Here is a 23,056-nt window from a genome sequence, read left to right as displayed (position 1 = left end):
CTCTCTCTCTCTCTCTCTCTCTCTCTCTCTCTCTCTCTCTCTCTCTCTCTCTCTCTCTCTCTCTCTCTCTCTCTCTCTCTCTCTCTCTCTCCTCTCTCTCCATCCCTCTCTGGCCGTCTAACGCCGCTCCCTGTCGCCAGATCTGCGACCACATCATGGCGGCGCTGGGCCGGGAGGCGGCGCGGCTGCGGGACGAGACAGAGCCGCCGGCCGCGCCGGACACCCACTGCTTCCAGATGCTGTCGATGCTGTTGGCGCTGAGCGGCAGCGCCGTTGGCCGGCAGCACCTGTCTGGCCAGCGGCCGCTGGTGGCCGACTTGCTGGCGCTGCTGCACACGGCGTCGGCGCGCTGCCAGCGCCAGGTGGTTAGCCTGCTGCGCCGCGTCCTGCCCGAGATGACGCCGGCCGCGCTGGCCCAGCTGCAGGGCGCCGGCTGTCGACTGCCAGAGCCGCAGTACGGCGTGGCGGGCGGAGGCGGCGGTGACGGTGGCGGTGACGGCGCCGAGCAGCTGGAGGCCGCCGATGACAGGTGCGTGACCGAGGGCGGCGCTGGACGGCGGGTGTCGGACGGTCGCGTCGGATCGCGCGTGACTGCTTTCCTGTCGCCCAGGGGCGTGCTCGCTCCGTGGCGTCGCCGTCGCTGGAGACACGTGGCGGCGGTGTCTGACGGCTCCTGCGTCCCGCCGGCAGGCCGGGCGTGCTGGACGTGCTGTTCGCCTGCGTGGCCAAATGCCTGTCGGTGCAGGTCAAGTACAAGGAGGGCGCGGCCAAGGTGACGCGCTCGGTGCGTCTGTCGGAGGCACGGCTGGCCGGCGCCGGCGCCACTCGCTGGTGGCTGCGCGGCCAGATGACCTCCAGCGTCGGCGAGCGCGTGCTCAAGCTGCTGCACGACATGAGCGAGGTCGGTGGCCAGGCGCCGCGCCGCGGGACAGGCGGAGCGGGGTCGTGTCTGCTCCCCGCGGGAGGGGAGGGGGAGGACTGGCTGACTCGGGCACTGCCGGATTATTATCTGTTCAGCCCTGATGTGGACAGGGCGAGCTGCCGGATCTAGGCCTCCAAGAAGTGTCAGCTGTTTGACTGGCCCCGTAGCCGGTGCGCCGCCCTTGGCCCCGTCACCGGCAACCGTCACTTGTGACCCCTGACCCCGTCACCGGTGACCGTCACTTGTGGCCCCCCTGACCCCGCCACCGGCAACCGTCACTTGTGGCTCCCCTGACCCCGCCACCGGCGACCGTCACTTGTGGCCCCCCTGACCCCGTCACCGGCGACCGTCACTTGTGGCCCCCCTGACCCCGCCACCGGCGACCGTCTCTTGTGACCCCCCTGACCCCGCCACCGGCGACCGTCACTTGTGGCCCCCCTGACCCCGTCACCGGCGACCGTCTCTTGTGACCCCTCCCCCTCTGACCCCGTCTGGCGGTGGCCGCCAGTCTGACTCGTCTGACCCGTCCCCGTCGGCAGGGCAAGCTCTCAGAGCCGTGGTCGTCGGTGACGCGCCTCAGTGGCCGCCAGTCTGACCTGTCTGACTCGTCTGGCCCGTCCCCGTCGGCAGGGCAAGCTCTCAGAGCCGTGGTCGTCGGTGACGCGCGCCTCGGTGGCCGCCAGTCTGACCTGTCTGACTCGTCTGGCCCGTCCCCGTCGGCAGGGCAAGCTCTCAGAGCCGTGGTCGTCGGTGACGCGCGCCTCGGTGGCCGCTAGTCTGACCTGTCTGACTCGCCTGGCCCGTCCCCGTCGGCAGGGCAAGCTCTCAGAGCCGTGGTCGTCGGTGACGCGCGCCTCGGTGGCTGCTAGTCTGACCTGTCTGACTCGTCTGACCCGTCCCCGTCGGCAGGGCAAGCTCTCAGAGCCGTGGTCGTCGGTGACGTGCGCCTCGGTGGCCGCCAGTCTGACCTGTCTGACCCGTCTGACCCGTCCCCGTCGGCAGGGCAAGCTCTCAGAGCCGTGGTCGTCGGTGACGCGCGCCTCGGTGGCCGCTAGTCTGCTGTCTCTGAGCCGTCTGCAGGCGGTGGACCGCGCGCCGGCCGTCTGCCTGCAGTCGAGCACGCTGTGGCTGGCGCTGGTGTCGCTGTGCGTGCTGCGGCCGGAGCACGCCGAGCGGCTGACGTCCGGACACTGGCGGCCGGCCGGCGGCCAGGCCTGCGCCGCGCGGGTCAGTCGCCGGCCCTGTCGCGGCCCGCGCAGTGCAGCCGGCCACACGGGCCGCCGCTGCCTACAGTGGAGCGTCTAGCGGGATGTATGCTGTCCGTGTTGTGAACCGCTGCTGGTGCCACCAGATGCGGCTGTTGATTCGCGTCATGATTGGTGATTATTGTTGATCAGTTCGGGTGGGTGTCCACCCAGAGTCGGAGCAGCTTCGTGACATTGGTTTCCCTTTGTATGGCTCGTTGTGCCATTTGCCCATTTTTGGAAGTATCGGGCTTAGTGTTTGAACAACACAGACGGAGTACAGGCCAAATGTTGCCAAAGGAAGCTAGCTTTTAGCGAGCGTTCCCACACTCATTTTCATTGAGGGACCCGTAGCGTAGTGCCTGTACGCCGGCGTCGGTGCCTCGGCTGCGGCCACGCTCTCGTGACCGGCTCATCTCGGGCCGCTGCAGCCCACGTGCGACAACCACGACGACGGCGAAACGGCGGCCATCATCCTCTGCTCGGACTGCGGCAACCTGTGCGCCGACTGTGACCGCGTGCTGCACCTGCCGCGCCGCGCCCGGCCCCACCACCGCCAGGTGAGCCGACTGCGACGGCGTGCTGCACCTGCCGCGCCCGGCCCCACCACCGCCAGGTGAGCCGACTGCGACGGCGTGCTGCACCTGCCGCGCCCGGCCCCACCACCGCCAGGTGAGCCGACTGTGACCGCGTGCTGCACCTGCCGCGCCCGGCCCCACCACCGCCAGGTGAGCCGACTGTGACCGCGTGCTGCACCTGCCGCGCCCGGCCCCACCACCGCCAGGTGAGCCGACTGTGACCGCGTGCTGCACCTGCCGCGCCCGGCCCCACCACCGCCAGGTGAGCCGACTGCGACGGCGTGCTGCACCTGCCGCGCCCGGCACCACCACCTGGCGGTGGTGGGACCGGGCGCGGCGCGGTCCCACCACCCGACCCACCACCTGGTCGGACCGTCAGACACAGGGTGCTGGTAGTGTAATGGTTAACGCGTCTGCGTTAACCACTGCGCGTCTGGGAAACCAGAGGTACAGGGTTGGATTCCCCGCGGCGCCCGCCCTTCCTGCCAGGGTGAGAGGCAGGCGACGCCATATAGCCTCAGCAGCTGAGTGCGTCGTAAAGCCCCAACGACGACCGCCAGACACATGCGTGGGCGTGATGGCTTGCGGCCGGCGCGTCGGCAGGTGTTCAAAGAGGAAGAGGAGGCCATCCGGGTGGACCTGCACGAGGGCTGCGGCCGACTGAAGCTCTTCTGGCTGATGGCGCTCTCCGACGCGCCCAGCCTCAAGTCGATGGTGGAGTTCCGGTCGCGGGCGGAGCCGCATCCGGCCGGCGCGCTGGCGGCCGCCGCCGGCCAGTGCCGCTTCTGCGGCGCGCCGGCCGCCGGCCGCGGCCCGCTCGATGCCGCCGGCGCGCCCGTCTGCGGAGAGCCCGAGTGCGCGGCGCACGCGCGCGCCGCCTGCCAGCGCGTGCACGAGTGTGGCCACGCGTGCGGCGGCGTGCGCGACGAGGAGCCGTGCCTGCCGTGCCTGCACGGCTGCAGCGCCGCCTCGCTGCGTCAGGATGCTGACGACATGTGCATGATCTGCTTCACGGACCCGCTGAGCGCGGCGCCGGCCATCCAGCTCAGCTGCGCTCACCTGTTCCACCTTCACTGCTGCCGGCGCGTGCTGGTCAGCCGCTGGCTGGGGCCGCGCATCACGTTCGGCTTCTCGCTCTGCCCCATCTGCAAGGTGAGGCGCCGTCCAGCGGGCCGGCCGTCCCGCGTGCGTCACGCAGCAGCAATGGAGCCACGGGGCCCGGTCACAACACGTGGGGGGGGGGGGGGGGGCATCAAATCAGTGGTAAACCGTAGCATTCAGTTCCGAAACGTCTTTACACCGTCGGAAGCGCAGAGTATTGTGTCTATGCCGATGCACTGGCGGACTTGCGTTCGTTTGTGCCGCGTGCTGTTTTGCCCTTGACAAGGTTGCTGTGGCCGCTCTCGAGGAAGGCTGCCGCGGCGGCTGTCCTGTGCGCTACTGTGCTCCGGTGAGGCGGACCGCGCGTGCCTCCAGGCGTCGATCGAGCACACTATCCTGGAGGACCTGCTCGCGCCGATCCGCGCGCTGCACGAGGACGTGCGCAAGAAGGCCCTGGTGCGCTGCGAGTACGAGGGCCTGAAGCTGAGCGAGGCCGTCACCACGCCCGGCGCTCGCTTCTACGACCAGCTGGCGGCCTTTGCCATGGATCGGTACGCCTACTACGTCTGCAGCAAGTGCCAGAAGGTCAGTGCGTCAGGGGACCAGTCAGGAGTGCTGTGTTCGTGCTCGTCGGCCAGCGGGTTTGCTGTTTCGTGTACCTGCCCGGCATGTGGACAGCCACTGTGTTGCTGTGTCGTCCAGCCTCCGAGTCTGCCTGCCGGACGGAGTCGCGGCGACTGGACTCCGGCTGGTGTCGGGGACGTTGTCGCCATGCCGTCAATTTACCTCGCGTGGCAGACAGTGCTGATGTGCCAGTTCATGGCGTATGAGTTGGGAGTTTGGATTTTGAAGACAATCGACCTCCATCATACCAGAAGGCACTGGTTGATGACGCTGTCAAGCAAACGTCGCTGCGAAAGCCCAACGTTTCGAAGCTGCACCCATTGCCACCGATTAAGAAATTTAAGCAAGTGATGACTCAAAAATTACTGCACGCGAAATGCAGGATGCGCTCCGAATCTGTGCAGGCACTGCCAATAAATTGTCATTAAAATAATGGATCATTCGAGCTCCCATAGAAAAGCACTTGCCATGAAAATGAAACATTACGAACATTGCACGAAGTGACAAAGCTGCCAGCCGTTCAGCCGTACTCGAGGTGTGGGCCATTGTAATCCTCCGACTTTCGCGTCTATGCTTGGTGCAGCCTTTGACGTAGTAATAGGTGGCGGTGGTGGCGGTGAGAAGGATGTGGGATCGTTATTTTGATATTTTTCCGATGACAGTGTCTTCAGAGTTCCATGACACTTCCTGTATTTAACGTGTCTGAGATTTTCCAAGGTTACATTTTGCTTAAACTTGTTCACTCGTGCCTATGAGTACAGCTGTGAAACGTCAGGTTTTCTAAATAACGCCAATGCTTGGCCAATAGCGTCGTTCCTTTACTTTTGCTGGTGGGGTACCACTCTTATTGTATACCTGCCATTTTATTGTGAAGTTAAATTGTTTTCAGTGCAATAACTTCGAACTGTCCATGCTAACAAACCAGGAAGTCAAGACGTGTATTAATTATAACGAGCACAAATTATTTGTTGTGCAGTAGTGCCATGAAAATCGTATGGCCTACGTGTTCGCGAGACCAAAAATCGTGGGTGTGACGGTTGCGAGGGCGTTTAGTCGGTAGCCGGCGAGTGGGTGATACAGTAATCGGTAATAAATGCCCAATGCGTAGTTATAGTCGGGATGAAGCCTGGGCCTTCCGCGGCACGAACTAAGGGACTCGCTGCCCGCTGCGGAGTTTGACCACAGCAATTTCTTTCTAACAAGATGCATTCTGTTTCCCGCGTTGTGTCCCCGGTATCCGAAATCGAGTGCAGCGTGTGGGCGCCGCGGGGCGTCCCCCGAGGCACCGTGCTTGTGCGGGGTCGCGTGTGACGCGGGCGGCGGCCACCAGGCCTACTACGGCGGGGAGGCACGCTGCGACGCGGCGCTGGCCGGCGGCGACGACTACGACCCGTCCGAGCTGGTGTGCGGCGCCTGCAGCGACGTGTCGCGCGCCCAGCTCTGCCCCAAGCATGGCACCGACTTCCTCGAGTACAAGTGCCGCTACTGCTGCTCCGTGGCCGTCTTTTTCTGCTTCGGCAAGACCCACTTCTGCAACGCGTGCCACGACGACTTCCAGCGGCTGACCAGCATCCCGGTGCCGCAGCTGCCCGCCTGCCCAGCTGGTGAGTGGACGCAGCCCGTCCCCCGTGGAGCCGTTACCGCGCGGTCCGAACCCGTGACCCATCCCGCTCGTGGGGCATCTGAGCTTTTGTCTTCTATTTGCATTGTGTTAAAACCAAAGGGCTGCCACGCAAGTACCCAGAAAATGGTACAGCATATACTTAAAAAACACGCTTATTATTGAAAACTGCACGGAGCTGCTATCGTCTTTTTACAAAATGAGTTCCTTTAAAGGGCCTGATGGCCTAGCCAAGTTAAACATCGCCTTACTGGGCTATCATATTGCAATTTTGGCGTTAAGCAACCGTAGATTGATGGAGAAATCTCCTCTGATCAATTTTGAAGAAACCTCTGCATTTTTGCCAACTGAACACGCGCCTTAGAATTATATGCACCAAACCAGTTTTTGATCTCAGAGGAGACGGAAGCGAGAGCGCTGTTTGTTGAACTATTTGATCTTCTGATAGGTCGCATGACTTTTTACATGAATCGATACAAATTCCGATGCAAGTGAGCGTTATCCAATTTCAGCAAAAACTGTGATATCCTTTGGAGAAACGGGATTATATCATGCTAATTTTTGTCTGTGGAAGCTGATAATATGGACTTAACTGACCTGTTTGTTGCTGTCTGCTTCTGAGGCGGACGTGCGCTTCAACACTAGTTTTACAATAAGTTTCCGTCGACGGACGCCTCTATTCGCAATGAAGCACATGCTCGTATTTCGTAGAGAGGCTGAACGCTGAACCGAATGATGGTGAGAACTAAACGCATGTCATTAACTGCAGTGGATGGACTAAGGTTGGAGAACTGGATGTATAAAGGTCACATTCCCTGGACGTCGATTGGCGCGTAGCGCGTGCGGTGGCCGCTGCTGATGGCGTGGCCGGTGTGAGCCGTGTGTCGTCACGTCTCACCGGACGTGTCTGCTTCGGACAGGGCCGCGCGCTGTCCAGCTGGAGGGCACAGAGTGTCCGCTGCAGGTGGAACACCCGGCAACCGGCGAGGAGTTCGCGCTCGGCTGCGGCGTCTGTCGGAACGCGCACACCTTCTAAGCGGCCGTGGACTGACGGCGTCTGCCCGGGAGCCGGAGCACGGCCGGTGCCCGGTCCGGGGTTGGCCGTGCTCCGGGGGCCGGCGCCGGACCGGCCGGCGCGCCGCCCATGTCGTGCGAAAGGTTATTTCTCGGGAGTGAAGTCAGTCGTCACCCCAGCCGGCCCTTGCTTGGTCTGGTTGCTGCCGCCGCCTCCCCTACTGAGGAGTGACGTGGACCCCGGGAGTCGTCGACCAGAGGCGTAGTGCACCGCCCGGGCGAAGCGGGTACCGCTGGGGCAGTGATACATTGTCTTGCCGCGGCCGGTATGACGGCGCAGGATGTACGGCCACGCCCCCGTGCATGGCTGTCCGCTTCCGATGGCTTCCGCTCTGTACGTCCGGTACCGCGCCGTGTTTGCTGTGCCAACTGCGTCCGCTGAGCCAACTCTGTACTGGTTGTTTGGGTGCGGAGGGCGAGAGCATTCCTTGGGTGATCAGATTATTACGCCTGCTCGATGTGCCCCGTTGTTTTAACTTAACGTCAGTCGGCGCGTTGCGGGGTCGCCGCTGTCATCGTAGCCCGCTGCTTTGCCGGCGTCCGTCTTATTTGTTTCGCCGTCACATGACAAGGCCAGCATTGATCCCGTGTCTCTGAATCGGCTCCACTTCCATCCTTGACATGATATTGCTGAAATACTGACCTGGTAGCTCACCCCGGTGTTTTTGCTCCGTGTCGCATCGACGAGGAAGTGACGGCCGTTAGTGACGCCCGCACTTGCTGGCGTTCTCTCGGATGTATACTTGGCATGGAGAAGCATGCTCTTTATGTTCATGGCGAGTGGGTCAGCCGCTCCTGCACAGGTTCCACCCAGGCCTTAGGTTTTATCCCGGTACTCCCAACTCTAAAGGACGCCACTGCACCACCACGTTGTAACATATATAGGTCATCTGACACGAAGAAGAATGTAATGTTCACTGGAAGTCGACCCGATCTCTACTTTCTGAATGCTGAGGCCCTAGTTCCATTAACGGCCGTCCCACGGGCGTATCAGGATATCTTTGTGCATTTGCATGCCAAGGGTGGATGTACATTTTATCGCAGCCCAGTGCAAGCAGTTTGTATGACGTTATATCACGCCCATCAGGTAGGCGTAATGACATATACGTGATGCGGAGAGCGGACTCAAGGGACTGAGAGCGGTCCCCCGTAGTTCCCGTCATTGCCAAAATCGCAGCCATCGTCCGGTCGTTTTCATAATCGACGCGCTGCTGGTAGCTGGTAATCAGTTTTCGGGGGCGCGAGAGTATGGGCTTTTGTGCCCAAAATCGGAAGCTTTAAAACTTTCAATTGTTATTTTTCGCCCAAAACCTTCCGACGAAAATTTGTATGCTTCATATAAGCGCACTTATGTAGTGTTTCGGTCAACTGCATCACATTATATGCATGCCATATGGGAATATGATTTTACAACTGGGTTCACCGTAGCCACCGCCCCCATCCTTCGTTTAATGGCTAGCTCATGTGACTTGCACTGCCCCCTCAAATTAGCTTAGCCGGATAGCCCAACAAATCCCTGCCAGGCCAGTTTCAAGACAATATGTTGATTACACTTAAACACGAAAAGATGATGGAGAATCAGGCTGCTATGTTTCGTATTTCATCTTAACTTATATTATACGTAAGATCCTGTGTTTATTTCTGTTCCGTCCGTGTTTTCTAGGACGCGTGTGCACCTGAGAGACGTTGCACTGGTCTGGTCCTGGTATTTACCCCAACAGCTACATCAAACCTAGGAATGGGCTGGGTCCGTGGCATATCTTTATTGCGTCTCATAAATAAGCATGAATGATGGCAACTGCTTTGTTGAAACGAAATCGTAACAAAGTAATGTAATGCATTAAAATGCGTTACAACAGAAATACAGATTCACAGATTGCAGCCATGTGATATAAATAGCATAGGAATAACACGACACCACCGAACGCGCTGAATAGTAACCCCTCACGCATCCACGATTTGCATGTTCATCGGCGGGACTGTTCGCCCGCCTTGGTGGCGTGGCCAGCCTGGCCCAAAGGCCGCCCAGCCGTGTGAGAGGTGCCGGCTTGCCGCCGAAGGCCGGACAGCTCGTGGAGCTGGCTGGCCCGGGCGTGCCCGGTGCCGGACCGACGTAAGAGGCGGCCGGAGGGCGGGCGCCGCCTCACCGCGGGCAGGGAATGATGGCGCGCGACAGCACGACCTTGCCGAACTCGGCGTGCGCTGACACCAGCAGCTGCACGTCTTCCTCGATTAGGTCCGGGTCCCGCTCCCCTGACGGTCACCACAGAGACGTCAGGACTCGCTCCCCTAACGGTCACCACAGAGACGTCAGGGCCCGCTCCCCTGAAGGTCACCACAGAGACGTCAGGCTCCTCTCCCCTGACGGTCACCACAGAGACGTCAGGGCCCGCTCCCCTGACGGTCACCACAGAGACGTCAGGCTCCTCTCCCCTGACGGTCACCACAGAGACGTCAGGACTCGCTCCCCTGACGGTCACTACAGAGACGTCAGGGCCCGCTCCCCTGACGGTCACCACAGAGACGTCAGGACCCGCTCCCCTGAGGTAACCAGAGACGTCAGGACCCGCTCCCCTGACGGTCACCACAGGTCACCACAGAGACGTCGAGTTCCTCTCCCCTGACGGTCACCACAGAGACGTCAGGACCCGCTCCCCTGACGGTCACCACAGAGACGTCAGGGCCCGCTCCCCTGACGGTCACCACAGAGACGTCGAGTTCCTCTCCCCTGACGGTCACCACAGAGACGTCAGGTTCCTATCCCTGACGGTCACCACAGAGACGTCGAGTTCCTCTCCCCTGACGGTCACCACAGAGACGTCAGGTTCCTATCCCTGACGGTCACCACAGAGACGTCAGGTTCCTCTCCCCTGACTGTCACCACAGAGACGTCAGGTTCCTCTCCCCTGACGGTCACCACAGAGACGTCAGGTTCCTCTCCCCTGACGGTCACCACAGATACGTCAGGTCTCGCTTCCCCGACGGTCACCAGAGACATCAGGTCCTGTTCTGACGGTCACCAGTGAGGTCAGGTCCTGTTCTGACGGTCAAAAGAGACATCAGACCCTGTTCTGACGGTCACCAGCGACATCAGGCCTTGTTCTGACGGTCACCAGAGACACCATATCCTGTTCTGCCGGTCTCCGCAGACATCAGATCCTGTTCTAACCGGGACCGGAGACATCAGGTCCTGTTCTGACGGTCGCCAGAGACACCAGGTCCTGTTCTGACCGTCACCAGACATCAGGTCCTGTTCTGACCGTCACCAGAGACATCAGGTCCTGTTCTGACAGTCGGTCATTGGACATCAGCGCGGCGTCGCGGAGCGCGGCAAAGCGGATGCACGCTAACAGGCAGGCAGCGCTTCTATGTGTCGCCAAAGCCAAGCTCCATGGGTGCCTAGTCCACTCTTGAGGCCAAACTAGGTGCCAGTACCTGGATGGGTGCGCCGCATGTCCCACAGGTCCATGATCTGTGTGGTGAACGCGTCCCAGATGGCCTGCATCAAGTTCGTCCTGTCCCGCGGGTTGCCGATGGCGTGGCAGACCTGCTGCACTACTCCCATCATCCAGTTCTGGCTCCTCTGTGAAAGGCGCACTTGCCATTTGACGTGCGCCCTAAGCGAGATAGCAGCTTAATGTGCACTGCTTGACGAGCAGCTGGCTGAGTTCCAGCCGTTAACTGACCGTTACCCCATGTCTCGAAACTCGTCTTCTGTTGGACACCGTACACCCCGGCTAGGCGCAGTTTACTCTCCACTCAGCGTCGTGCAGTTCATCACGCCCGTCCATAACGACCTCATCCCATCAAACACATGTGCACTGGGTCAGAAGCGCAGGCAGGGGAGCACAGGAGGCACGCACCCCGCTTAGGTTCCCAGGGGCCCTTCGGGCACCTCGGAACCTGCGATTACAGGCCCGAAAAGCCAGCCGGGGGTCTCATTCAGGACCTCCTAGCTGGTGTTGGAGTGCCCGGTCCTGCGGGCCGGGCACTCCAATGCCTGCCAGGAGGCCCTGCGCGCTGCTCAGAGGACCACTGAGTCCATAAGGGGCTACTTTTCGGTCAGGCACAACCAGTAACGCACAGTCGGCTCCGTAGCAGCATGGCTCTGGGGACCCATTTTCCAAACAGAGACAAAGCCGTCGCTAGCGATTTACATTACTCGGGGCCTCACAGCGCCTTATAGGGGCCTTGTGTTGTCAAGGGGCCCCGAGTTGACCAGATTCAGTGCTCGAGGAGGCCCGAAGAGCCAAAGGGGCCCACGGGTCCGGTGATCAAGGGTCCGATTGGAGGGGCTAAGGGTATAAAGGGCTGGTCGGAGTCTTAATCGGGGGTCGCGACCGGCGAAGGCGGGCCCTCAAGTAACGGACAGATGACCCTTTGCGCCGATCAGAGACCCCCTGAGAGATATGGGCCTATATGTCGATCAGGTACCACCGTACCACATAGCTCCATGTCGGTATGCGTCTGAGGACCCACTTGCCACTCAGCTATAAAGCCGGGGCAAGTGATATACACCGGTCGGGGGCCTTGTATGTCAGGGGCCATAGCGCCCAGCAGAGGGCCCTGTGCTCGCAAGGGTCCCGATCCAACCAAGGGAGGTGTTCGATAAGGCCCGAAGAGGGGCCCGAGCGACCGCCAGAACCGACTACCGAAGGCCCGGTGGGAGGGCATAAGGACCCGAAGGACTGGCTGTGGATCCCCAAAAAATCGTGGCCCGTAGGGTCGTGACCTGAAATATCCGTCAAAGGTCCTCTTGCACCGTTTGAGGAACCCCTGACAGAATGCGGGAGTCTGAATTGGTCAGAAACCACGAGCGCCGATTAGTCGGCTCTATGTCCGTATGAACCCTTGAGACCCATTACCCAGGCAGAATCGAGGCCGGGGCCCGTGACTTGCAATGTTCGGGGCCCCTGACACAATTAGGGGCTCTTGTGTCCGTTAGGGGCCACAGCGCCGAACGAGGATCGCGTGGCGGCGAGGGCCCCGAATCGGAGCGACGTGTGAGGGGACCCGAAGAGGGGTCGAAGGGTCTCCCGAGACCAAAGGTCGAGGGCCAGACGAAATGGCTGAAAGGTCCGAACGGCTGCCTGTAGGCCACATTAAGGACCCCGCCCATAGGGCCGTGATCTCAAATAACAGCAATGTGATCTTTTGCACCGATAGGGACCCTTGAGACAGAGCGTTCCTCTATTTCGTCCAGAGATCACGAACAACGAACAGTCAGCTCCGTGTTGGTCTGAGCTCTGGGACCCATTTTCCAAGCAGGGTCAAGGCCGGGCCCGCGATTTACATTGGTCGAGCTCCTGTGTCGTTCAGGCGCCCACAGCGCCTAACAGGGCATTCTGTGCCAACAAGAGGTTTCGATTCAGTCGGGGGAAGATTTGTTCAACGTGGACGGGGACGGGAGCCCGAATGACAGAGGGTCTCTTGCGTTAGTCGGGGCTCTCTGACAATTAAAAGAAACCCAATAACTTATGAGTGCTCACATTGTGATAATATGGGGCAGCACTTCCCACGGCCTGGTACCAGCCGCCGGGCCGACGCGCGCGGCCTATGGAGACTGCAACGCCTAGCGTGAGTATTTTGTTTCTTGGATATGCAAGCGCGCATGCTCAAAACTGCTACAAAGCTTGTACCACTAATGAATTCTGACCGTTGAACATATCCAGAAGACATGGCTTGGCCACATTGGCACCAGTTGTTGTCCATTGTCCACTGGACCATTGCAAAATGAGGAGCGCCAGCGATCTATTTCATCTTTGGCAATTTATTAAATTATAAAAACCATTGTAAGGTAAGCTAGGCAGGCTCGTGAACCCAGACCATGTCTTTTACTGACCACGTCACGCGGCTCGGTTTGGCCGCGCCCGCGGCTTTTTTTCACCGTTCGGCCGGCCGGCCGGCCTGCGTGCCGCCTGTCCGCCATTAATTCATTTATTTATTTCATGCCGTCATTTAACGCATTATTTTGTCAGCGTATCTGCTGTAAACTTATGGCGGAGTCGATCTCGCGGTAGCGTCTTACCTTGATTCCAGCTGTAGAAAATATCAGACACACACACGCACGCACACACACACACACACACACACACACACACACACACACACACACACACACACACACACACACACACACACACACACACACACACACACACACACACACACATATATATATATATATATATATATATATATATATATATATATATATATATATATATATATATATATATATGCATATATACACGATCTCCCAGAAAACATGTCAACAACAATAGGGCCACATTCGGTGATTTTTTTTTTGGGGGGGGAGCTTTTGACCATTACGGGGCCCTTGGCAACCTTGTGTCTCCCCTTCTCAAGGCTCTGGCTGCGCCCCTGCATTAGATACCGGCCATCGAAGCCCGAGCTCTCGCGCCGCCCTAAGCACTGGGCCGCCGGCCGCGGCCCGCGCCGCCCAGAGCACTGGGCCGTCGGCCGCCGTCCGCGCCACCCTGAGCACTGGGCCGCCGGCCGCCGCCCGGGCCGCCAACTCACGTTGAACTTGTGCGACATGATGCAGATGGCTCCCAACAGGCGCGCCACCTCGCCGATGCGGCCGTTGAGCGCCTTGTTGGCCAGCAGCAGGACGGCTAGCCTATCGCCGGCCAGCAGCAGCAGGCAGGCCACGTTCTCGGCCAGCCAGTGGTCGGGTGCGCTGAACAGGTCCTCGAGCAGCGCCACCAGCGCGGCGTCCGTCCAGCCGGCGCCGGCTGTCAGCCGCGCCAGCGCCGCCGCCAGCTCGGCGAAGTGTTGCGCCGCCTGCTGCGCGCCGTGCGGGATGCTGTCGGTCGTCTCGTCCCACAGGATCTCATCTGGCGGCCGCATGTTCGCGCTTGCCAGAACCGCGCGGGACGCTCGCAAGTCACGTATGTGCTGACGACCGTGAAAGATGACTATCGACAGATTTGAGGCATGGATGGCGTGATAGGAAGCGGTCCAGCACCGTCACCCGGCATTCAAGCCTTGCGTGAGGCAAGTGAGACAGACCTAGATGGCGACGTGGTGCGAGGACAGGACCCACTCACCATGTGTGCGGGGGCCATACAGGAGGTACATGAGGCGTGCTTGGCGGACGATCGGCTGGGGCGCTAGGATGCGGTTCATCCAGAACTGCCGCTCCCGCATCGTCCGGCACGGGTCCAGGTACAGCAGCCTGCAACCGCGCCGCGGGCTGAGGCCCTGCTGTCCACCTGGCTCGCTCCCTATTCACACACACAGGCTACAGTCGACTCGCGAGTACGCATGACAGTTCGTCTCAGGGCCGCGCCGCGGGCTGAGGCCCTGCTGTCCACCTGGCTCGCTCCCTATTCACACCCACAGGCTACAGTCGACTCGCGAGTACGCAGGACAGTTCGTCTCGGGGCCAAAGATGAGTGGCGCCCAACACAACTGGCCTGTTACCTGTAGAAGAGGCGCAGGTTGACCTCGTCCTCTTTGGCGGCGCCCGGCGGACTGCTGAGCACTCTCTCCACCAGCTGCACCGTCCGAGACCGGCCCTCAATGGTCTGAAACACCTGACGACAGACGGCGGAGCCTTCAAGTCAGGTCCTCCAGTGCAGGCAATGCCTGTTGACTGCGGACGCCTTTCGGTATCCATTGCTTTCTTAGCCATAGCTTTCCGCAATTAGAACTAGTTCCACCGCGATTTTCGCGTCCGAAGGCGGTAAACCCGCATCATCTGATGGGATTGGGCCCAACCCACTTAACATCAGGGGCACATCTCTTGTCCGGCAGCTCTAGCATCGAATCATGTGACGGTGGCCATCTGTACCTCTGCCCGTGCTGGAGCCAGCCGTCTGTCTGCGGCAGGCTGACGGGTGCCCCGCTCACCGGGGTCTCCCACTGATGGCCGCCCAGCTGACCTTGTCGCACTCGCACTCCTCCCAGCCGGCGATGGCCGCGTGCAGGAAGCGGCCGTAGCAGGCGAGCGTCACAGCACTGGGCATGCCCGGGCTGTCGCCGTTCCAGTATGCGTCCACCTGTGCACGAGCGCGGTCTGAGGCGCGCGCCCGACGGCGCGACGCAAGACGCACGGGCGCAGGCCGCACCGGGCCCTCCTCCGCGAGGCGACAGCGATGTGAGGCGGCGGGCGGCCGCTCAGGCCAACCGCCCTCTCTGGCCCGCTCCCAGTGAAAACAAAGTGGTGCGAACTTATACCCATCCACACCTAACAGGCGGTGCGAAAAGAAGGGTTTGCGCCGGTCGGTTGTATGCACCATGTTGAAATAAAGGTGGTGGTAATTTGTCGTAGGCCCTACCCTCCATGCGTATTACCACCTTCGATAAACGATCTTTCGAAGGTTCGCAGTTTCGAACACGCTTGACAAGGCAAACGCAAGCAAATATTTGCAAACTTTTAAATGAGAGGCTCATTGTGCATCACATACCCTGTCGACGAAGTTCCATAGTATCCTGAGCCTGTCACGGGTGAAGTAGAGACAGGTGGACCGCTTCTGCAGCAGTCCCAGACGCTGGAACTGGTCAACAAACGCTAGCGTCAAATAACAACGCCTTCACTGTGGTTTAGACAGCCACGATAGCGGCAATGCAAACGTAGAAGGCCTCACCCGTGAGCAGCACCACTTCACAAGACATGCGGAGGCATTTACCATTTATCACATAAAAGCGAACAAAGGATTCGCGTGTAGTGCACGCCATCCGGAGCCATGTGCCGCCGACCTGTTTCTTTTTATGAACAGAACGTTGTGCACGCCGTTGCCAGGTTCTTCAGAGAGCGTCAGCGGCTGGTCTAAAATAAACGTATAGCGACCGTGCGTCGTCCGGGAAGGAGCCCGAAACTCCCATGCAGAGTAGTGTGTAGGAGCATGGGGGATGCCCTCCCCCTTGAGGCTGTTTGACATTAAACCTATCGTGATGCATGGAAAAATATCACAAATTGACAATGACCACCATTTTTTTAAACATTCCTACAGTGATAGCAGAAATTATCTGCGACCCCAAGCGAGCTAGTTGGAGCCCGTGCCAGCAGACGGCTGACCGTGGTCAGGAGGCCGGTGCCGGGTCGGCATGGCGGCTCTTCGAACACGTGACGCGGCAGCAGCGAAGCGAGCGCACCCGGTGTCGCCAGCCACGCCTCCACCAGATCGCGCGTGCTCTTCGAGGTCACCGTCAGCGTACTCAGGTCAACAGCTGGAATAAAGCGCCGAGCTCATGCGGCAAATCATGCGCAATAGCTTCAGGCCTAGCTCCATTTCTGGGGCGCCTCCATATGTGGCCTGCCAGTCACAGTGCCGAATAACTTGCTCCGAAACGACACAGCCGTTGAAGCGATCACTTACCATCTAGCCACCCAAATACGTTGTGAATGATTTCCGGAGGCAGCATGTCGAAGAAACCGACCGGGCAATCCGCCACGTATTTCAGTTTCACTTCTTGCATTTCTTTCAGTTCCAGGCGCGACGACCGGCGAGGTTTCTTGCGAATCGGCAGATCCAACATGTTCACTGCCAACGGCTCAGGAAAATACTGAAACGGCAGGGATATGGGCTAGTAAGCCATCAAACCGTTAGGTAGATAATCTTACGGAATCCTCTCTGACCACCGTCATTATCCCACTCAGGGTAGAATTTGGTAATTACGTTGGCAAAGGCTATTGATTTGAGTGCAGTCTTATTGATCGCTCGAAGAATGTTATCCTGATGGTAAAATTAAAAGGTTGAACAACGGTTCCGCCAGCGGTAGGTGGCTATTGGCCTGAGTTCGAGCAAATGCAAACGCATTTAGGAACGAACACAGCCGTGGACCCGCGTTGCTCAGAATACATCCTCAACTCATCCCCACTGCTGTACCTAGTGGGGCTAGTTAATAGGGTACCTGAGTATGCGACGGCTTTTGCACGCCCCCGTCAATGCCAGAATTAGTTCCTGCATGTCGTATGTCGGTAAAAAATTAAACAAATGACTAACACCACGCGCCAAACAAGGTGTGAGCCATCGCAAAAGAATCGCGTGGGCTGCAAATTAAAAAAAAGACAGCCGATGGGAACAGCACTACCCGCATAAATGGCCAGGGCTGCAAAGTCGGCCGTGTTGAAAGTAGGGGATCAGGGGCATACCTACGACAGCAAACTACCCTCGCAGCCTCCGCACTGATACAGCTGCGGCCCTCTCGAAAACCTAATTTCCGTCCGCCAGTCTCTAATCAAGCCGTTACCATCATACACCAAATGTAATTACAGCAAAGCTAACTGCAAAAGTTACCCCCGACACAACCGCTTATGGCAAACCACAACTGCAACGCAACAAAGTCCCGGAGAATTATAGCCGGAGCAGAAAAACCGGGAGACTGAAAATAGAGTCCGCAACTTTTCGTAAACGTAGCAAGCAAAATTGAAGTCTGTACGTAACAGCGTATCGACTGTGAATTGGTTACACATATCGATTGAAGGAAACGCACAAAAGTTGTAAAATTTCCAGGAAACATTAGTGACAGGGAAGTAGGATGGTGTTGCACGGAAAATCTTGACTAAATTCAAGTGCTTTAAAAAAATATTTTTACGTTTTTGGCGCTGATGTGACATACCCTCGCGCAATCCAAACCTGGGAAGGAAAAGGGTTTTTACGGAGTATAAACACCGGTAAACTTTTGCGGGGTGTTTGCGCGTTAGATTTAGATATTGCAGTTACGTCTTTTTGCGAGCTGCTGGGGTTTTGGGTTTGCTGCGGCTATTAGGCATGAAAAGGTACATTAGCTTAGGAGTGCGTTTTTTCGTTGGCTTGTGTTCAAACGTTAAGGGGCTGTGTCCCGGTCTTAGCAGACCCACAGACGAAGCATGCGTGCAAACATGATCATTCCTTTTTCAAAGTAGATGCGAAGAGAGACGATTGCAATGGCGGTTGTAATGTTTTTGAAATGTTCTGTCAAGCTGCTGAGTTAATCACAACTACACCAGTAAACTTTGTGTGAAGCCTGCTATGGAGATACCAGCTAATCGTTGGTCCATAGCTACTGTGTTTGTTTTGCTCTCTTTTAATATGTTCCAGGTGCAACCCCTGAGTCTTTAGATAAAAGGTGGTGTCGCCTGAAGCCATGAATATTTGTCTTGTGGCTGAGGAAGTGCTATGGGTGTTTAAGAGGAATGTTTGCACATGCTACATCAACTGTAATGCATGCCATAGAACTAAGTGATGAACCACATGATTGAACATATAGGTGGAGTTTACAAGGCCATGGTTTAAGAGCTGGGGATGTGTAAAGCATTTGCAACAAAGTATTACAGACTGCATGTTTTAATCATGTCGCTGGAACTCTCAGTCAGGAAAAAATGTGTTATCATGTTTTAAAAGTCACCTTGGCACAGTGTCTCTGTGTCACCCCTGGCCCTAATGTACAGACCCTGTTGAGGCAGTATCTGCAGTTAATTTGGAGGTGTATTTCAAGACCTATGGAAGTAGGCCTAAAAGGCTGTTGAATTGGTTATATCATTCAAGTAGGGCTAACATGCTGTTAAAGGGATGAAGCAATAGAGAGCCAAGACTGTATACAGTATTTGTAAGGTATCCCTGATATGAAAAATTATCTGAGTGCTGAAACTACTGTCAATGCAATACATAGGGTGCATGGGAGGTATTATTTTTACATATAGCCAGGTGTGTGGTCTCATCAGCCCTGCAAGGCAATTTTTTTCTCCAGTTACCACATGACCACATGCTTTCTAAGTGGTGTGCAGCCTCCAGCCCAGTCTATAACAAAGCAGTACAAATGCAAAACCACCACAAATCAGCAATTGGATCACTGCTAGAGAGCCTGCCCCACATGTATGAATATGTTTAAAAATTATGGTGGCATGCACTGGCAGAGCTGTTGTGTTCCCTTTGCTGCAAATTACTCTTTGCTAACCAATTTGATATTCAAACAGGATGATATTAAGATGAGTCTTAGGCCCCTGAAATGCTTCTGCTAGATCCAGGTTCACAGCTTCATGTAACTATGCTATGAATTGAGGATAATGAGATCTGTGGTGCTGTGAATGAAATGAAAGCTTTAAGAGCCTGGTACATTATTGTGACATCAGGGGCAAATCCAGGATTTTGCCAGGGGGAAAGCCACACAACATTATGGGCTCCCTAGACTTTGGGGCCCCTCCAAAAAATGCACTTATGTTCCAGTCAGTAAAGTTTAAGATATATAGTAAATACCATATATATGTAGTAAATATGTGAACCTGTCTTGCTGCAATGAACCTGAGTATATTATACACACACATACATGGATGTCATTCATTTTCTCTGGATTATGTCATATCCTGTGATTTTGAGGCTGTGTTTCAGAAAAAAACAAGCAAACTAAGCTCAAGCTGGCTGTTAAATACTCTCAAAACCAGCACAGACCTGTTTCCTACCTTAATTAGGGCTATCTGGCAGGGTGATGTAAGCAGCTGGTGGCTGATAACTAATGCATTATTTTTTAGTTGTTACAAATGAGTACAAAATATCCTAGCATTCAAAAGATATCAAGAATGTGATGCACAAGTTTGGTGAGTGTCACACACTCAATGGGCAAGGGAAATGATGAATGCAATGTTGGAGGCACATAAAATTGCCTTCGACAATTGCGTGTAAAAGTTCATGGGTGCATATTCGACTGCTGCTCTAAGGTTAAGGCACCAAGGCTAATAGGTACAGAACCTGACGGACCATGGCTGGCCGCGAGGCCAACGAAGAGGCTGCCGTCGATAGGTATAGGGTCTTCGAGGCAGGTGAAAAGAACCCAAGACCAACGTGGTGGGCCCCTCAACGATTGGTAGTTTCCAGGCAGGCTGACATATAGGGCCCCGGCCAGAGCACAGGACCCTCTGAGCAAAGGGAATTATGCAAGACCATCAATTGATACCCCTGTGTGATCAAAAGTGCCCGGGCAGGTTAACAGAAAGAGTCTGGATAGCAGTGAAGAGTCCTCCACAAATGAGATCAAAGGGAGAGAGCCTTCGATCAGAGTAAAGAGCCCCTGAACATCGGGTGTCTCGTTGCCTTACCTTACATGAGCCCCAGCACAAGACCCTCCGAGCAAATGAGAAGAACCCGAGATATGAAGGGCTCCTGAGCAGCTGAGTGTACCCAGACATATGGGTTCCAGGAAAAAGTGTAAAGAGCCTTTTGGGCGAATTGGAAGAATCGGTGGAGGGTCCGTGATCGATCACGGCACAGAAGCAGATAGTGACCCAACAGCAGCGTTGAGATCATGTAGGGAAAATGGGAAAAAACGTTAAGAGATCAATGAAAACGTGAAAGGCTCCTTGGCGATCAGATTGACCAGGCGGGTGGACATATATGGCCTGGGCAACAGCGAAAGGCCTCTGGAAAGCACAATGAGCCCCGCAATTTCTCTCAATCACCATCCTTTCAATCAGCGAAGATTTAAATCTGCTTGCTTATAAGCCATTTACTTTCATTTGCAACCGTCCTCGGTCGTCTGTAGGCCCAAGCACGTCCAATTTTGTCGTATTTTTATTAGAAATATGTGTCCGTTCAGTTGGTTATCGGCCGCTTCGAGGCCTATGAGTCCTCTCGGCATGGTCCATGGGCGTGGTCCGGTGCTCCCCCCTTTATATCCGCCACCGGCCCAAGCAGCTTAATAGATGGCGCCCGCTAAGAACATAGGGCCATCCGTTCAAATAAGAAGCATTCAAGACAACATGGCTCCGGGGTGATCGAGTACGCGAGAGCAGGTTAACAGATAGGGCTCCCGTCAAGAGCGTAAGGCCTTCCGTTCAAATATGAAATACCCACGACACGATAGAGAGGGCCCGCGAATGATCGAGTGTGCCATAGCAGATTAACAAGCAGGGCCCCCGTCAAGAGCGTAGGGCCCTCCATTCAAACAAGAAGCACGTAAAATCCGGTGTAAATGGCCCCCGAACGATTGAGTGTGCACGAGCAGCTGATTAGAGGGGGCCCCGACAAGAGCACAAGGCCCTCCATTCAAATACGAAGTACCCAACACCCAGTGCGGAGAGCCCCAGAAAGATGAAGTGTACCCGAACAGATTATCAGATTGCCCAGATGGAATTGTAGGGCCATAAAGTCAAACATCAAAACCAAATGTGCAAGGCCCCCGTACAACCCAGCGTCGCCGGGGAAGTGAACAGGGGGCCCCCGCCAGCACGTAGGGCCCTCCATTTAAAAAGGAAGCACCCAGTACCCAGTGAAGAGGGCCCTTGAACGATCGCAGACTCCCACGCCGTTTATCAGTAGGCGCCGGACAAGAGCGTAGCCCCCCCCCCCCCCAATCAAATAAGAAATACCCAAGACCCAGCGTGGAGGGCCTGCGAAAGAGCGAGTGTATTCCACCAGGCCATCAGATGACCCTTGACAGGAGCGTAGGGTCCTACATTGAAATACCCGGGGTGCAGGGTCCCCGAACAATCGAGTGTGCCCGAGCAGGTTAACAGATGAGGCCCCAACAAGTGCATTTAGTCATCCATTCAAATAAAAAGCACCCAAGACCCAATTTTGTGTGCCCCGAACGACCGATGTGCCCAAGGAGGTTACCAGATGGGCGCCTGGCAAGAGTGTGAAGCCCTAAGCAAGTCATAGAGAATTGGAAGGGCCCTAAACCAACGTAGAGGGCTCATGAGCATATCGCGAGTGTGTCGGTAGGCTAATCGAGACCGACATAATGGGCACCTGAGGCACCGAGAATACCTCGGCAGGTTAACATGTGGGGCACCAGCTATAGCGTGCAGAGCTTTTCCGGCGAATGAAAAGAATCTGTGGAAGGCCCCTGATTGACAAGAGTGCCCCGACACGCTAGCAGGAAGGGTCCAGCAACAGTGCAGGGCCCCCTGGAGTAAATGCTATAAATCGGGGCAACGCGGAAGACTACTCAACGATCAGGATGACCCTGCAAGTGTGCACGTAGGTGTCCCGGAAACGGCATAGGCCCCCTGGACAGCGTAATGAGGCCTAACATTACCAAATAACAGCTTTTCAATCATCGAAGTATTGTTTTTGTCTATTCGTGGGCCCTTTACTTTCCCTTGCGGCTGTTCTTCGCCTGGGGTATGTTGTCCTGGGGTGCTAGGGTATGTTGTCGCCTGCAAGTCCAAACACGCCCAATTTTGTTGCATTTTGTGTTTCAAAAAGCTGCACCTGTTCGGTCGGCTATGGGCCCCCTCGGAACCAATGGGCCCATGTGGAGCCCAAGGGGGAAGCCATGGTCCCTTGCCCCCCCCCCCCCTTGGGAGTTGCGGGGACAGTTGCAAAGCAGGAGCAGTCATTAGTGCACAGGGATATAGCCCTAGGGTATGTTGTCCTTGTTTGACTCAGTTTGCCTGGATTTGCCCAATCACATAACACATATGATGTTAATGTGAGAGCAGAAGTGAAGAGGATACTGATGCTTCTTAGCAGTCACGACCATGCTTTATGGACCATGCCAGCAGTCCAACTGGTCTGAGTTTTCACTGACATTCTCCACTCATTCTAAAACCAAAGAACTTGCAAATTCTCACACAGTCTAAAAGTAAGGGGTTGCCGGCAGTTATGATTTTTCATTGTCTGTCAGCATGCTTTTACTTAGGTTGTCAGAATTTGGCTTGGGCTATAGACCAAACCATTACATCAACCCTTAACCATTTAAGGAAGTATGTGTAGATGTTAGGGTGGATGATCAGAGGTGCAAGTTTTCAATGAAACTTGCTAAAGCTGGTTCTGGCCTGTGTTGAACTGTTACATGATTCCTATAGGCTGTAGTGGTAAGGGCTGTATATGAGAATGGCTGTGTAAAAAAGTGAAACCCTTACATCACAGCCAAAAGAAGTCTGCCAGCCAAAAGCCATCAGCAGTTGTTGTGATCTTCTTCCCAAAGGATCTCAACATCTTGT

General features: G+C 56.4%; 2 protein-coding genes across 2 annotated transcripts in view; one reads left to right on the top strand and one right to left on the bottom strand.

Annotated features, from left to right (window-relative positions):
* The window catches only part of hiw (MYC binding protein highwire), a 64,103-nt gene extending 56,285 nt beyond the window's left edge, over window positions 1-7,818 (top strand). The window contains exons 67-74 of the mRNA XM_037215517.1: window positions 141-529; window positions 691-901; window positions 1,925-2,149; window positions 2,598-2,726; window positions 3,348-3,896; window positions 4,221-4,430; window positions 5,800-6,073; window positions 7,011-7,818. Coding sequence (XP_037071412.1) covers window positions 141-529; window positions 691-901; window positions 1,925-2,149; window positions 2,598-2,726; window positions 3,348-3,896; window positions 4,221-4,430; window positions 5,800-6,073; window positions 7,011-7,126 — 2,103 coding nt within the window. The 3' untranslated portion in view covers window positions 7,127-7,818. The remainder of the gene's footprint in view (window positions 1-140; window positions 530-690; window positions 902-1,924; window positions 2,150-2,597; window positions 2,727-3,347; window positions 3,897-4,220; window positions 4,431-5,799; window positions 6,074-7,010) is intronic.
* Window positions 7,819-8,952: 1,134 nt separating this feature from the next.
* On the bottom strand, window positions 8,953-17,408 carry LOC119092559 (F-box only protein 47). Its single transcript, XM_037215516.1, has 11 exons — window positions 17,288-17,408; window positions 16,512-16,698; window positions 16,211-16,362; window positions 15,600-15,689; window positions 15,075-15,191; window positions 14,614-14,726; window positions 14,238-14,365; window positions 13,972-14,024; window positions 13,708-13,878; window positions 10,600-10,747; window positions 8,953-9,417 (listed from the first exon to the last, which is right to left on the bottom strand). Exons 2-11 carry the CDS (start codon window positions 16,669-16,671, stop codon window positions 9,308-9,310), a joined length of 1,242 nt encoding a protein of 413 aa, XP_037071411.1. The 5' UTR covers window positions 16,672-16,698; window positions 17,288-17,408; the 3' UTR covers window positions 8,953-9,307.
* Window positions 17,409-23,056: the final 5,648 nt, after the last annotated feature.

This window comes from Pollicipes pollicipes, unplaced genomic scaffold (assembly GCF_011947565.3).
Source record: "Pollicipes pollicipes isolate AB1234 unplaced genomic scaffold, Ppol_2.1 Scaffold_3447;HRSCAF=4054_pilon_pilon_pilon, whole genome shotgun sequence".
Taxonomy (NCBI): Eukaryota; Metazoa; Arthropoda; class Thecostraca; order Pollicipedomorpha; family Pollicipedidae; genus Pollicipes; species Pollicipes pollicipes.
Note: the sequence above shows the minus strand (reverse complement) of the source record. Positions and strands in the feature narration are given on the sequence as shown.